This window comes from Sus scrofa, chromosome 1 (genome assembly GCF_054392235.1).
Source record: "Sus scrofa isolate SSC_HxYL_T2T_F1_AM1 chromosome 1, Sscrofa_HxYL_maternal_Yorkshire_Landrace_v2.0, whole genome shotgun sequence".
In the NCBI taxonomy this organism is placed as follows: Eukaryota; Metazoa; Chordata; class Mammalia; order Artiodactyla; family Suidae; genus Sus; species Sus scrofa.
This window is the reverse complement of record NC_139383.1, coordinates 146,985,439-146,998,861: the sequence shown is the minus strand read 5'-3', so window position 1 is coordinate 146,998,861 and position 13,423 is coordinate 146,985,439. Positions and strand designations below refer to the sequence as shown.

The 13,423-nt window shown below is 46.4% G+C and overlaps 1 protein-coding gene across 9 annotated transcripts in view; it reads left to right on the top strand.

Moving 5' to 3' along the window:
* Positions 1 to 715: 715 nt before the first annotated feature.
* The window catches only part of IGF1R (insulin like growth factor 1 receptor), a 308,192-nt gene continuing 295,484 nt past the window's right edge, over positions 716 to 13,423 (top strand). For 4 of the 9 annotated variants that reach the window (XR_014836625.1, XR_014836629.1, XR_014836627.1 and 1 more), the window contains exon 1: positions 1,154 to 1,842. Coding sequence is in view for 6 of the 9 variants with exons in the window: in XM_021082915.2 (XP_020938574.1) it covers positions 1,749 to 1,842 (94 nt within the window). In the remaining 3 variants the exon portion in view is untranslated. 9 annotated transcript variants of the gene reach the window in all.

The window sequence follows — 13,423 nt, the reverse complement described above, 5'->3', positions numbered from 1 at the left end:
CTGTCTCCCCTTGCTCCCCCAGCCGAGCCACGCAGGCCGCGCCCTGCCCCGTAGCTGACCGCGAAACCTGGAACTGTAGGCTCCCCAGTGGCGACGCTGCAGCCGCCCCAGCCTTGCGTGAAAGTGTCCGCTTAGTAGCCTGGAGGTCTCCTTTCTCCCAGGTGTGCCCCTCCCGCCACATTCAGGCTATCCAGCTTGCTGCGAAAAAATGCCGCATGCACGAACTTATTTATTTATTTTGCAACAGCTGCAAGAAACAATGAAGCTTTTCAAGAACCGGGTAAACGCGCTTTCCAGCCGTGATGTTGTTGTTTTCAATGAACCTCTCGCGCCCCGCACTCCCCGCCCCAGCCCCTCCTCCCCTCCACTGGTAGCTCCGCGGCGGAGCCCGGACGGGCGCCGGGGGCATTGTTTTTGGAGTCTTGCGGGAGGGGAGGGCGCGTGCAGGGTGGCCGGCGCAGTGCGGGTGGGGGCGAGAGCGTGTGGGCGCGCGCACGCGTGTGCCCGCGAGGGCGAGAGGCGGGGGCGGTGCCTCGCAGCTTCGCATCCCACGCCCGGGCTCCGCTCCGCACGTCCCTGGAATCCCGAGCTCCGGCTCTTGGCGCGCGCCGGCCTGGGCCGGGCCCTCGGCGCGCGGCGGCTGCGGCTGAGGCAGTTCCAGTGTATGCGCGGGCGCGTGTGCGCGGCCTCGAGCGCGCGCGCGAGCCCCCAGTGTGTGGCAGCGGCGGCAGCGGCGCGGCGAGGCTGAGGCTCTTGTTTACCAGCATTAACTCCGCTGAGCGGAAAAAAAAAAAAAAAAAAAAAAAAAAAAAAAAAAAGGAAAAAAACCCGAGGAGGAGCGAGCGCACCAGGCGAACTCGAGAGGCGAGCGAGGGAGAGGGACGCCGCCTGCAAGCCTGCCCCCAGCGCACCCGTGCCCGGCGCTTGGAGACCCTCGTCCCCGCTCCACGGGCCCTCCACGCCCCTCCCGCGCGAGGGGAGCTCCACGGCGCGCCGCGCGCCTCGGCTTTGACCTTCAGCGAGCCGGAGCCCCCGCGCGCGGAGCCGGCGGCAGCGGGCGGGGGCCGGGCGGGGGCCGGCGCGGGGCGGGCAGCGGCGGCGCGGAGCCCGGGCGGCGCGGCAGGAGTGCTGAGCGCGGCGCGGCCGGCCCGCCGCTTTGTGTGTGTCCTGGATTTGGGAAGGAGCTCGCGGCGGCGGCGGCGGCGCTGAGGGAGGAGGAGGCGGCGGCGAGTGGAGCCTGGAGGAGGAGGAGGGGGAGCCGCTCATTCATTTTTACTCCGCATTTCTGCCCCCGGCCGGCCTCTCCTGAGACCCAGACTTCGGGGCAATCTTGCGAACTGCGTCGCGCCCTCCCACCGCTAAGGCTCAGGGGTCGGACAGTCTCCCCCTCCTTCTGGGGTCGGGTTTGTTTTTCCTCGCTGAGACGGATTTGGGCTTTGCCTCTTTTCTTTGCAGTTTTTCATCCTCTCCTGCCTCTCTCGGTTTGAAAATGGAGGCCGACGACGCCGACAGCCCGCCCCGGCGCGCCTTGGGTTCCCGACTCCGCCGAGCCCTGGGCCGCGGTTGCCGGCGCTGAGGGGCCGCCCCGTCCGCGCTGCCCGGCGGACCCCCCGACCGGCGCCGCCTTTGGAGTATTGTTTCCTTCGCCCTTGTTTTTGGAGGGGTGGGCGAAGACTGAGTTTGAGACTTTTTCGTTTCCTCCCCCCCTTTTTTTTTGAGAAAGGGGAATTTCGTCCCAAATAAAAGGAATGAAGTCTGGCTCCGGAGGAGGGTCCCCGACCTCGCTGTGGGGGCTCCTGTTTTTCTCCGCCGCGCTCTCGCTCTGGCCGACGAGTGGAGAAAGTGAGTATGTGCCCGCCGCCCGCGGCCACTGCGGGAACTTTTCCTCCGAGGGGCTGCGCCCTGTTTGCGAAACCCGAGTTGCCACCGTCGCAGCTGTCGGGCTCCCGGGCTCGGGAGTCGCGGGGCGGGGCGCCGAGGGGCTCGGCCGAAAGGCCGGAGGGGCCCCGGGGCCCAGGCTTGTTAGTTTGGAGCCCCGCGGGCCCCAGCTCCGCGCATCCCCGCGCGGGAAGGGCCTCGGTGTTTTCTCTTCCTCTGTCCCGAGAGCCTTGCCCGGGGGGCCCGCTGTCTTCGAAGCTCTCATGCTTTGGCGGCCCGCGGTCGGGCTGGGAGCTGGGGCTCCAGCCGAGAAGTTCGCATCCGGCCGGCCCCGCCACCCGCACCTTGCGCCTCTCGAGGCGCGCGGGGCCGCCCCGCACTCAGCGCTGGTCACCGCTCAGCGCTCAGGCGGCGGTGACAGCTCATGCAGCACCCTCGCTGCTTGGGCGGACTCTGTGCCCGGTAGCAGGAGTGGGCAGCCCACCAGCCTCAGGGGTGCCCGGCGGAGAGGCCCCGCAGTCCCCAGGACAGGTTACCAAATATCCTAGCGCGGCCTCCTGTCGTCCAGCCTTGCCCCTTGGGCTCTTTGGGTTCCTGGCCTTCCCTGTCGCTTTCACCGGACTCCGTGCGGTCACCTGCCCCCCGTTTCTTGGGGCTGCTCAGTATGGCTCAGGGATGCGGGAAGCGTTCTCGCCTAGATCTCCACCCCTCCATGCACCCCCTGGAAAAGTGCGAGGTCCGGGCCCTGTATCAGTCGGGCTCTTCCGGGAAGCGCGTCCAGACCCCTAGTAAGAGTTCTGGGATCTTCTCCCAGTTTCTACCGGACTCTGGACGCTCTTGGCGGAACTAGGGGGTGGTAGGACAGCATCCGAGTGTGCGGGAGTGGGTGTGTGGTCGGAGCCGACGTGCATTTCCACACACGTGCTCACAACGCGAGGCTTTAGCTGCAGCCACATGGCTGCTCAGGGACACCCAGACGCCCGGCCCTGGCGAAAGGTATCTTGTGTCGTCGTTTATGGAGCTCCAGGGTCTGCGACGGAGGGTGTTTTGTTTTGCAAGCGCGCAGCCCTGGCCTTGGTTTCGTGGCCATAGTTTTGTTGCACTCCCCCCCTCCCTGCCCCGCACTTCCTTTGTACACAGTTAATAAGGATATCGCTCCACACGCTATCGCTTGCAATCTGATAGCTTTTGTTTTGGTAGCGTCGGGTAGGGGGCAGGGAAGTGCTGGGAGGGAGGGAGAACTTAGGGCCCCGCGGGTGTGTGGAGGGGTGAAAGGAGAGGGTTCTTTTCTTCTCAAAACATTAAAATGAGGCTTACTGGTACATTCTCGATGGCAGGGTAACTTGAACACGATTAAAGTTTAAATGCAGTCACAGAACTGGGGCTGGGAACGGCGAGGGCGTGTTGGTGAGTAATGGTTGCCAAGGGTATGCAGGTGGTGCCAGTTAACTTTGAAAATCACGACTGAGCCTTGAAGAGTGAGGGGGAGAATTGCGAGGCAGCGGGGCCATCTGGCCCCATTACAGGGGCAGTTCGGAAAGGCTGTTCGCGTAAACAAACCCTTAAACATTTTGTAAGAAATGAGTCCATGATGGAGTAAGGGCAGATTTTTATAGAATTAGTGTGTGGACTGCATGGAGTAAGACTCAGATTGTGTCCGGACCTTCCTCAAATCTGAGCTCTCCTGCTCTTTGTTTTCTAAACTTTCAGCACACTGGATTGGGCGAAAGGCTTTCGGCTCCCTTCTAAGGCTCGCAGATGGTGTTTAGGGGCACAGAGGAGGGTTTCAAGCCTTTAAAAACTATATGTAATTAAGGAGACACAGGAAAGTTGATCCATTTTATTATGGCATGTTGTCGAACTGTGTGGTGTCTCTAGCTTTATTGTTCAATGTTGGTAAATTCTGAAATTCACAATAGCAGGGATGGCCCTGCTTCTCCATGCAAGAGTCCGGCATTTTAAAATAGGATGTCTTGTTTGGAGTTCTTCATGAAGGGTGGGTTTTTGGGGTTTTTGATTGTTTGTTTGTTTTTCTTGAGAAAACAGGCAGGAGGAGAAGGGGCATTTTAATGTACTTTTATAATCCAAGATGTCAGCGCTTTTCTCAAGGATCCCTTGAAAATGGTTGGTCTCTGAAAACTTGATGGATGGGCAGAAGGCACCCCAATCCTGGTTATGGTTTGTTGAAGTTCAAACTCACTACCTGCCCCTCCTACAGCTCTAAAGTTTTCAGAAGTAAATGATAGGCTCACTCTAATCGTGTGTTCAGTTTTCAGTCCTAAAGGTGCTGGAATGCTTACTTCTGGTAGAAACAAACTACTGAGTCCTATCAGAGATCAGCATTCTTTGGACTGTCTAGTAGGATATAAAGATTGGGGTGCTGTTGGTTCTTACTGTGTTGGCCTACTTAGGCATCAGTGTTTTCTCTCGGACTGTGATAGCTGTAGAGTGATCTTTAAACCTTTGACTGTGACAATTTAGAAGTTTTGAAGCAGCCGAAGTCCTACCCGACTGTTGTCTAGCAATACACTGTGAGCGGTGCATCAAAATGAAGGAGGTTTGGGAGTTAGGAATGATAGCTAAATAATAGGGTGGCTTGCTTAAAAAATGAAGGGAAAAAAACCAAACAAACCATGCCCTTCAAATGTATTGTGACCATCTCATTAAAAGGATTCAGTCAGCTTTCTGCCCCAGGCACAGTCATGTCCTATTGTTAGGGAAGTGTAGGTATGTGAAAGATGGGTGTTTAAAGAAGTTGCCATTTTATTACCAGAGGAAGAATCCAGAATAAGAAGTTTGGAAAGAACCTAAATAGCAAATTATAGTTTAGCGTCTCTAGAGGGAAATAGCAAGTACTTTTGTGGAGGGGTGGGGCGTGGGCTTGAAGTTTAAAAGGTTATATGTTTGATTTGTCAGAAGGATTAGAAAAGTCCAACATTAAGAAATGTGCTAAGGTTGACTGGAAGAACCTTCAAAACATTATGCCCAGTGAAAGAAGTCAGTCACAAAAGACAACACATTGTATGATTCCATTTATACAAAGTCCAGAATAAGCAAATCCATAGACAGAAAGTAGATTAGTGGTAGTGTAGGGCTGGGGGAGGAGGGGGTGGGGAGTGACTGCTAATAGGTACGGGTTTCTTTCTGGGGTGATGAAAATACTCTAAAATTGTGGTCGCACAACTTTCCGAAAATACTAAAAAATGTACACTTTAAACTAGTGACTTTTATGATATGTAAATTATATCCCAGTAAAGCTGTTTTTTTTTTTTTAAAGGAACTATGCTAAGGTTGCAGAAGGATGCATTATGTTACTTTGAATAAAGAATCTAGATTAAAGTTATTAAGTAAATCTGTCTGCAGGTTGGTGTCTCTCCTTTTCATTTATGGATTTTCCAGACCCATGAACTACAGCAGTACCACAGACTGATCGCTGAAGCTATCAGGGCAGACTCAATGCCATAGAAGAAAAGGACAGATAGGAAAAAAGGATCTTGGTTGGACATAGCTCAAATTAAGGATTGAGGGGTTGGATTAAACACACACACACACACACACACACACACACACACACACACACACACACACACACACACACACACACACGCTGGCAGTGAAATTCAGATTTGTAACAGGCAGATCCTTAACTGAATCTGAAACAATGTTGGTCTTTCCAAGATTAGAGTTTTGGAGCTGTATTTTGTATTTCCAGTTTTCTTACATATGTTTTCCAGCAAAGAAATAATAATGTTTTAAGATGATAGCATTTTCACTTTTTGATATCCTATATTAACTACGTTGGTAGTAAAAACTGAGGAAGAGCTGTTCATTTTAATGTAGCACACTTTTTTTCTTTGTTGCTTGTTTTATTTCTTAAATAGCTCCAGAATCTGAGTAGGAAAAATAACCTTTGTAGGATACAAAAGTTTTTTTCAGGCACACAGTGATTTTTTTTTAATTAAATTTTTTTATCAAACAAAAGATTTGAAAACATAGCAAAGGCGTTTTTGTTTTCAAACTGTTCTGCCTCTATCCAGATTTATCTTGGCCTTTTAATAGGAAAAGACCTAAAAAGAATAATTGTTGTTTACATTTGTTTTTGGTCTTTGTCTAAGGCTCAGTTTACTAATAAAATTGTTTCCTGTTCTTCTTATTGTTACAAGATCAGGGCTGTAATGAATATCAAGTGTATCATTTTCACTTGTTGCCTTAGAGTTTTGCCAAGGAGAGCCCTCAAGGGAAGGTAGCTTCCTTTTAAATCTGGTTTCATTTGTTTTGTAAGAATGTACTATAAGAAGCGACTGAATTCAGCCATCATTTATTGAGCACCTGCTGTATGGAGGCTGGACCCTGAATTAAGTCATGCCTGAGCCTGCAAAGAAGGAGAACTTTGCTTTTGTCCTTGGGACATTATATTTAATCCTGCATGAAACAAAGTTGCTTGAAAATTCAGCTATTTTTCAGACTCAGCACAGGGTACAGAGTTTTCCAACAACATCTTAAAGGCCCTTTAAAAAATTTCTGTAGACTTGAGATAGAAAGCAAATCAGTGTTGTGGATCTTTTGAAGGCCTGTGCGGCACCATTTTTGCTTATTAATACTCTCCCTCCTATTGCATTGTTTCTGGCAGACCGTGGCATACACGAGTCAGTCACCCATCTCCATCAGCTGTACTGCCTCCTTTATAACATTGGTTATGACTGTCGTGGTTAAAAATGGACAGTGTTGTAGTTACCATTTGCCAAACCTTTAGGAGTCACGAGTGAACGTGAGTGAGGCATGGCACATTTTGAGTTGTAAGGAAGATGGGGCTTATGTTAAAAATTTCTCTGGATTTACACATTGCTCAGCTTCCCGGAAATTTTTAGGAGGTGTTCATAATTGTAAGGCCTTGTAGGATTCAGAGTACTGTGATGCTTTTGAAAATGTGAGGGGATAAGAATGAGATGGAGGAGGCAATTAGACCTTGAAATGCTTTTTTAATTGTAAAATGTCCAAGCCATGTTTCTCTCTGGCTTGTGATTTTCTTCGATTTGTTTTCAAAACATTTAAAAATCAACCCACGTTCATAGAAGGGCTATTTGTGCCCTCAGGCCAACTTGCTTTGAACTGCTGTTCTTAGCCAACTTAACGACAGGTGCTATCTGAGTGCAGGAGATGCACGCCTCTCGATTGTACTAAATATATAATAGTTGCACACGTGCTCAGGATAAAGTTTCTTGATTTCTCTGTTTGAGATGTTCTGAAAGAAAAATTCTGAACACTTGAGAGGCGACAAGTGGAATAATGAATGAAGAGGTTGAATGACCTCGCCTTGAAAATGGTGTTTGGCATCCAATTATCAAGAGGAACTTTTCCAGTTATTTGTAAAGAAATGATTTGGCTTAAACTAAAGGGAGGTGGGGTGGGGACAGCAGTCCTGAGATGTCTGTGCACATGGAGACCTGTTGACATTTGGGGAGGATTTTCAGTATTTGGAAAGATTAAAACTTTGAAATAAGTGCATCCCCTGACTCCAACCCCCAAGAGTATGGGATAAAAATGGATTTGTTCTGAGGAAAGGGGTGTAAGTTTGATATATAAATATAAAATGTTGGTAAAAGATCTTTAAAAGCAAGTTAGATTGTTATCTCAATAGATGCATATTCTCTAAGCCTGATGAAGTTTGTTTCTTTTGTTAAATTGTTTTGGTTATATTTGACTCAAAATATTAACAGTGTCGTTGATTTTGAGACTTTTGAACTTTGAAGACTAAATTGCTTTTTTTGTTTCCTATTTTAAAAGCATCATTTTACTCATGTTGTAAAGTCCCAAGTATCAGTTTGGAAGATTTCCCGACTTTTTCCACTTAGGCCAGTTTTACTGACGGCTTATGAAATGGATTAATTTCATAAAACTGAAGGAAATCTTTCTTTACTTGAATTGAAAAATGTTTTTTCCTTCCTCTTTTTCTCAGTAAATACATGTTGAGTACTTGTTGGACTCAGTTCTTTAAGTTTAAAAATTTGTTCTGAAAACCTAAATTATCCAACATAAGTTTTTAAAGATTACTTGCTATGTTTAGCTAAAACGCTAAAGGAACAAACAAGTAAACAAGGCTTTCATTTTTCTTTCTTTTTCCTGCCCTGGACTAGAAGAATTTTTAAATTACAGGTAGCTATTCAGATTTTACGGGAACACTGAAGAAAGTAGTTTCTGTTATGATGAGGGGCGAATGCCTACGATTGCAATAACTTTTACAGGGTATTGTTGCTGTCTTTTATGGCTGGGAAAGGTAAGGATGGATGTAGGGACTGCCTTTATCCTCGTATTTGTCCTCTCCTTGGTTAGTGCTAGTGATGTTCCATGGACCTGAGTGTCTGGCATACGATGGTCCCAAAGCCCACACTGTCTTATATCAAATATGTTAGTGGCTGGGGTCCAGGGGAAAATGTCCATACTTCAGACCAGCTCCCCCAAATGATGCAGAGATAGCTATGCCAGCTTTAAATTGTTCACATTGTAACAGTCTGGAAATCTTAAAATTACAAGTAATTTTAAAAACCATTTATGTCTTAACAACTTTAGAAAGTTTCTTTGCCTAATTCAGAAAATTCTTGGGGGAGGGAGGTTTGAAATTTTTTTTTTTTTTTTTTTTTTACTATCACTTCTCAGCCTCTTAGTTACCTTAACAAGACAAGCATCTACTTTAGTAATAGTTATATCATAAGAACAAGTCACTTGTTCAAAAGTGTGTGTGTTTGAGTTATTTCCATCTGTTCGTCCAGATTCTGACAGTTTCAAATACATTATTATTGCTGTTTCATATACTTCTGTCTGGCTACTTTCTTTTTAACCTGGCACTAGCTTTCTTGAAACTGGCTTTGGAATTATTCGTCTGTTTGGTGATTCAGGTGTATGCATTACTGCTTTCTAAATTACTCTTGACAGCAGAGCCAAATATATGTTGACAGTCTTAAAGCATAAATGTTTATAGAGCAGAACTTTAAACTTTTCCTGAGATGTTTTGGATCTCTGCTTGCAGCTTGTCCTCTCACGTAAAATATAGGCAGTTGTTTGTCTCCATAAAACCGATTATTGGAAATCCATGTTTAACTGAGTAAATGAGACAGTACCAATTTGAGTTAGGCACATTTTAGTTAATAACACTTTAAGATCAGAAGTCTGATGATGATTAGGGAGAGATGAGTTTGTAACAGTTTTTCAGTTTTCCCTAAATTGGCAGTATGTTAGTGACCTTTAATAACCTCTGGGAGAAAAGTAGGAAGCAGAGAAAGAAAGCCCAGGTGAGAGGCCCAGGAGCCACCTGGCTGTGTCAGCTGGCAGTAGTGTTTTTAAGCCATCAGCTATTAATTATATTTAGGTTGTAAAACCCTCAGCAGTTGTGCTCAGATTATCACTGTCCTATGTTTATCCTCCCACCACCACCTAATTTTCTGGGGTCTCAGAGTAGTGGGGAATAGCTATCACAAGCTCACAGACTCAAAATTTGAAAGAGAAACACAGATTTTCATGAAAACAAATGAACAAAGAGACCGGTGACAGGAGGATCTGCTGTTGGGCTTCCTTAGTTCTGTTGTCTGATTTCTGTGGATAATGAGTTCATGGCATATGTGAGGTCACAGCATGCTGAGGTTTAATCACAGAAAATTCTTTTGTTAGTATTGCTTTATTACTTGGTCAAGTGATATATTTGGGGTTCTTTGTCTAACATTATCTCAATAAGGGTTTTAACAGCAAATGTTGGATCAGGATGGAATTTCTAAATTTAAATTCAAAATTTTCTAAAAATTCTGAATTTTAAAATTTCTAACCTGAAATTTAAATTTCAGTTCTTCAGCCCTCTTTTGGGAAGACTGGTTCATTGAATGCTTCCTTTTTGCCTCACTGAGTCACTTGAAATTGTTCAGATTTGCTCATTTTCTGCCTCCACCCTGGTCCAGTCCAGACCTGCACGGATTCCCAAAGGAGAAGCTTGGTTGGCCTCCAGGCCGGGCACTCTCACTCCTGTGCCCTCCCTTTGCTATGGTAGACTTGCCAGCCCCAAATTCGCAGCACATGCCTTTTGTGGTACCACACTGTGGTCCAAGACTCAAGACCAAGGGCCCCCATCTTGGGCTAGAATCCGTCCTTACCGAGACTTTGCCCTAGGGGTCCCATGTTGATTCCCAACACTCTCCAGCACCCCACTGTCACTCTGTGGTAAGTAAGCCCATTCCTGTCTCCATGGTTTGGCTCTTAACGTAAGCAGAGTGTGCTACTTTAGAGAACAGCAAGGTGACTGTGCTAGTTTCTAGTTTCTCCTTTGCTGCTGATTAATTCCTAGGCACTGAACAAGTGATTTATCTGAGTCTCAACAGAAATGGAGAGACTTGAAAGAATTGGGGGAGAGCCTTCCCCTTTTCTCATTAAACAATGAAATAAAACCCCTTTCTAATACATTTAGAAGATTAAGTTCAGAAACATGGGGGGATGTTTTTTTTTTCATTAAAAAAAATCTCTAGGTTTCAGATTTTGCCCTAGATTTATAAAATAGGGGCAACACTGTAACTGTCTAAATATGGGATACAAGTCAGTTAATTCCTATCCCCCACATACCTTTCTATGCTTTTGGTAGATCTGAGATGGCATCCTTTAATTTCTAACTCAGATTCCCTTTCCTTCATGAAGCTTTTCTTGATTACCCTCATTGCTGTAGACGTGACTTCTCCCTTATTCCTATTGAGTTCTTACGCACTGTTGTGCTGGGTAACAGTGATTTGTTTTGTCTGCTACCTGAGCTATTGTCATTTTATGAGGCTGTAGAGAGCAGTGCAAGCAAAGAGCTTGGTCTGAATCTCAGCTGCCCAGTAGCTAAAGGTCTCAAGCAAATTATTTAATCTTCCTGTACCTCAGTTTCCTCATTTGTGAAATTATAATAGAGCCTACTCCAGATATTTATTCATAGAAACTAAGTGAACTAATACATATGTCAAGTGCTTAGAACAGTCTGACGTATACTAAGCCCTTAGACTTTAGCTTGCTACACTGCTATTATGGACATGGCACCCTTGAACAGAGATGTTAGCTGGATAGTGCCAGCAATATAGGACACACTTGTTATGTGACTTCCATTGTTATTTAAATGTAATATAGAGCCTGGCACATGGTTAGTGCTCAATAAATGTTCTGTAATAGAAATTTATTTTGCTAAGGTGCTTAATAGGACTGTACTTTGCTTGTTAAACACAGTTGTGTGATTTTACCTTTTCTCAGTAAACAGCGGCCAGTGACTACAGTGTACCATCCATTTCAGAGATCTGTTTATTATGCTTTCTCTCTTAATCCTTTCATTTGTCAGTTTCTGCCAGTGCATGAGAAGTGTCCAGTGTGCACTTTGGTACCTCACCAATGCATAGGTGCCATCTAGTGGCCAGAAAGGGAATTCAGCCTCTGGTGACTGAAGTACCGGTGCCCTAAGTATGAAGAAAGCCATTTCCACACCTCCCCTCTTAGATCTTGCTGCCTGGCTTGGTTCCTGGGAGCCAGGTTGCAGGAAAATGTGGAGACTGCAGCCTTCTGTAGAAACCACTGGGATATGGTTTTGAATCAAGATTGTTCCACTGTATCAGTGAGCTAGCCTGAGAGAATTAGGGTCTTCCTAAGTGATGTCAGCAACTTTGGCAAAGTTGTTATATATAGTGTGCCTTTTACAATTTGGGATTTAAGATGTTTTTACAGGACTTTAGTAAGTGACAAGTTCTAAAATAATTTCTTTTGAGGTTAGAGATTAAAAAAAAGTCCTATTGATTCATTTTGCAAAATAAGCAAGATTTACTTCCCATTGCTGTACTTGAAATATGTGCTAAGACTTTATCATTCTTGTATGTGTCCCCTTGGGCAATTTTATGTAGTTCAGGTATCACCAGCCAGAAATCCTAATAGAGAATGGTACCAAACACTGCTGTTACTGTCAGTGGGTCTCACACTGATTGTATTTTGTTAGGTATTTTTCTATATTTGGTTTCATACTTTCTGGGTATTTTCCAGATCCATTTTCTCACTTCCTTAGTTGAAGCTACACCAAGTTAAGAGTAGAGGTGGTCCTTCAGTTTTACATCTCGAAGGTTTTAGACTTGTCTCTCTGTGATTGCTTTTTATTATTTTTAATTTGGAAGTCATTGGTTTGCCTATCTGACAGAGACTGCAACCTGACATGTCATCTCTGACATTTTGAACAGAGCTCTGTTTCCTGAAACAGACTGTATGTTCAAGTCTCTCTGCCTTGGAAGGTGGGAGCCCCTCTGCTGGGAACAACTATATTATAGTCATCCTGTGGCCTTGACTTTACAAGCAGGATGACCCCATGGCTCCCTCTTTTGACTTCCCTTACTCTCCTAGCACATTGCCCCCATATGGTTTTAGCCCACTGTTCCAGGAGGGGAATGAGACCTTGGTCATCTTTGACTTCCCAGGACATGGCCCAGTGCCAGGCATGTAGTAAGACCTCAAGAAATGGAAGACTAGTTAAAGGGACAAACTCCCCACCCCCATCCCTTTCACTTTTACAAATTTACTTTCATCTTGTCATGGTACCTCTGCCAGCCAAAACAGTTTATCACACCAGTTACTACTACATAGAACTTGAAAAACAATAGAATTCTCTCTCTCTCTCTCTCTTTTTTTTTTTTTTTTTTGCTTTTTTTAGGGCTGCACCCGTGGCATATGGAAGTTCCCAGGTTAGGGATTGAGTCGGAGCTACAGCTGCTGGTCGATGCCAGAGCTACAGCAATGCGGGATCTGAGCTGCATCTGCGACCTATGCCACAGCTCCCGGCAGCACCAGATCCTTAACCCACTGAGTGAGGCCAGGGATCGAACCTGCATCCCCATGGATACTAGTCAGATTCATTTCTGCTGAGCCACAAGGGGAACTTCCAATGAAATTATCTTTAAAATCATGGTTTCATCAGGCTTTTTGTACACTGAGATGAATCAAAACCTTCAAGCTCCTGGAAAGGTCACGCGTGAGCCCAAGCCTATGAGGCCCTGGCTGCGCTGTCCCTGTGGAGGGTGGCCTGGTTTCCTAAGTTCCCCACAGATGGGATTTAATGAATCATGCATCGGCACCAGTTGTGGTGGGCTTCAAACCATGTGGAGCTGGGCACCTGATTGAAGGCCGGCAGTCAGGCTAGACTCCGCTGTGTGGTTCCAGGCTTTAGCAGGAGAGCAGGGTGGAGCTGCAGGGGGCCCAGTGGTGGGGGCAAGGTGACTGCCTCCTCTGGAGCTCTAACCAGTCACTCTCTTCTGAATGACGGGGATGATGTGGGCTGTTCCTCATGGCTTTTCCAGCCCTTAGATCCCGAGACACAACCTAGAAAGAGATGGAGTTCTTAGGAAGGTCTGGTTGGAACCAGCAGAATCACTGATAGACGTTTGCTTCTGTTTCTTGCATTGTTTTCTTAGGCCAGTAAACTTTTGCATTGGACTCTGGCAGGAATAGTAGCTAATCTGAAAAGGCCTCCTGTCACTTAGGAGCCCTCCTCACCTTGAGGGCTCTGGACAAG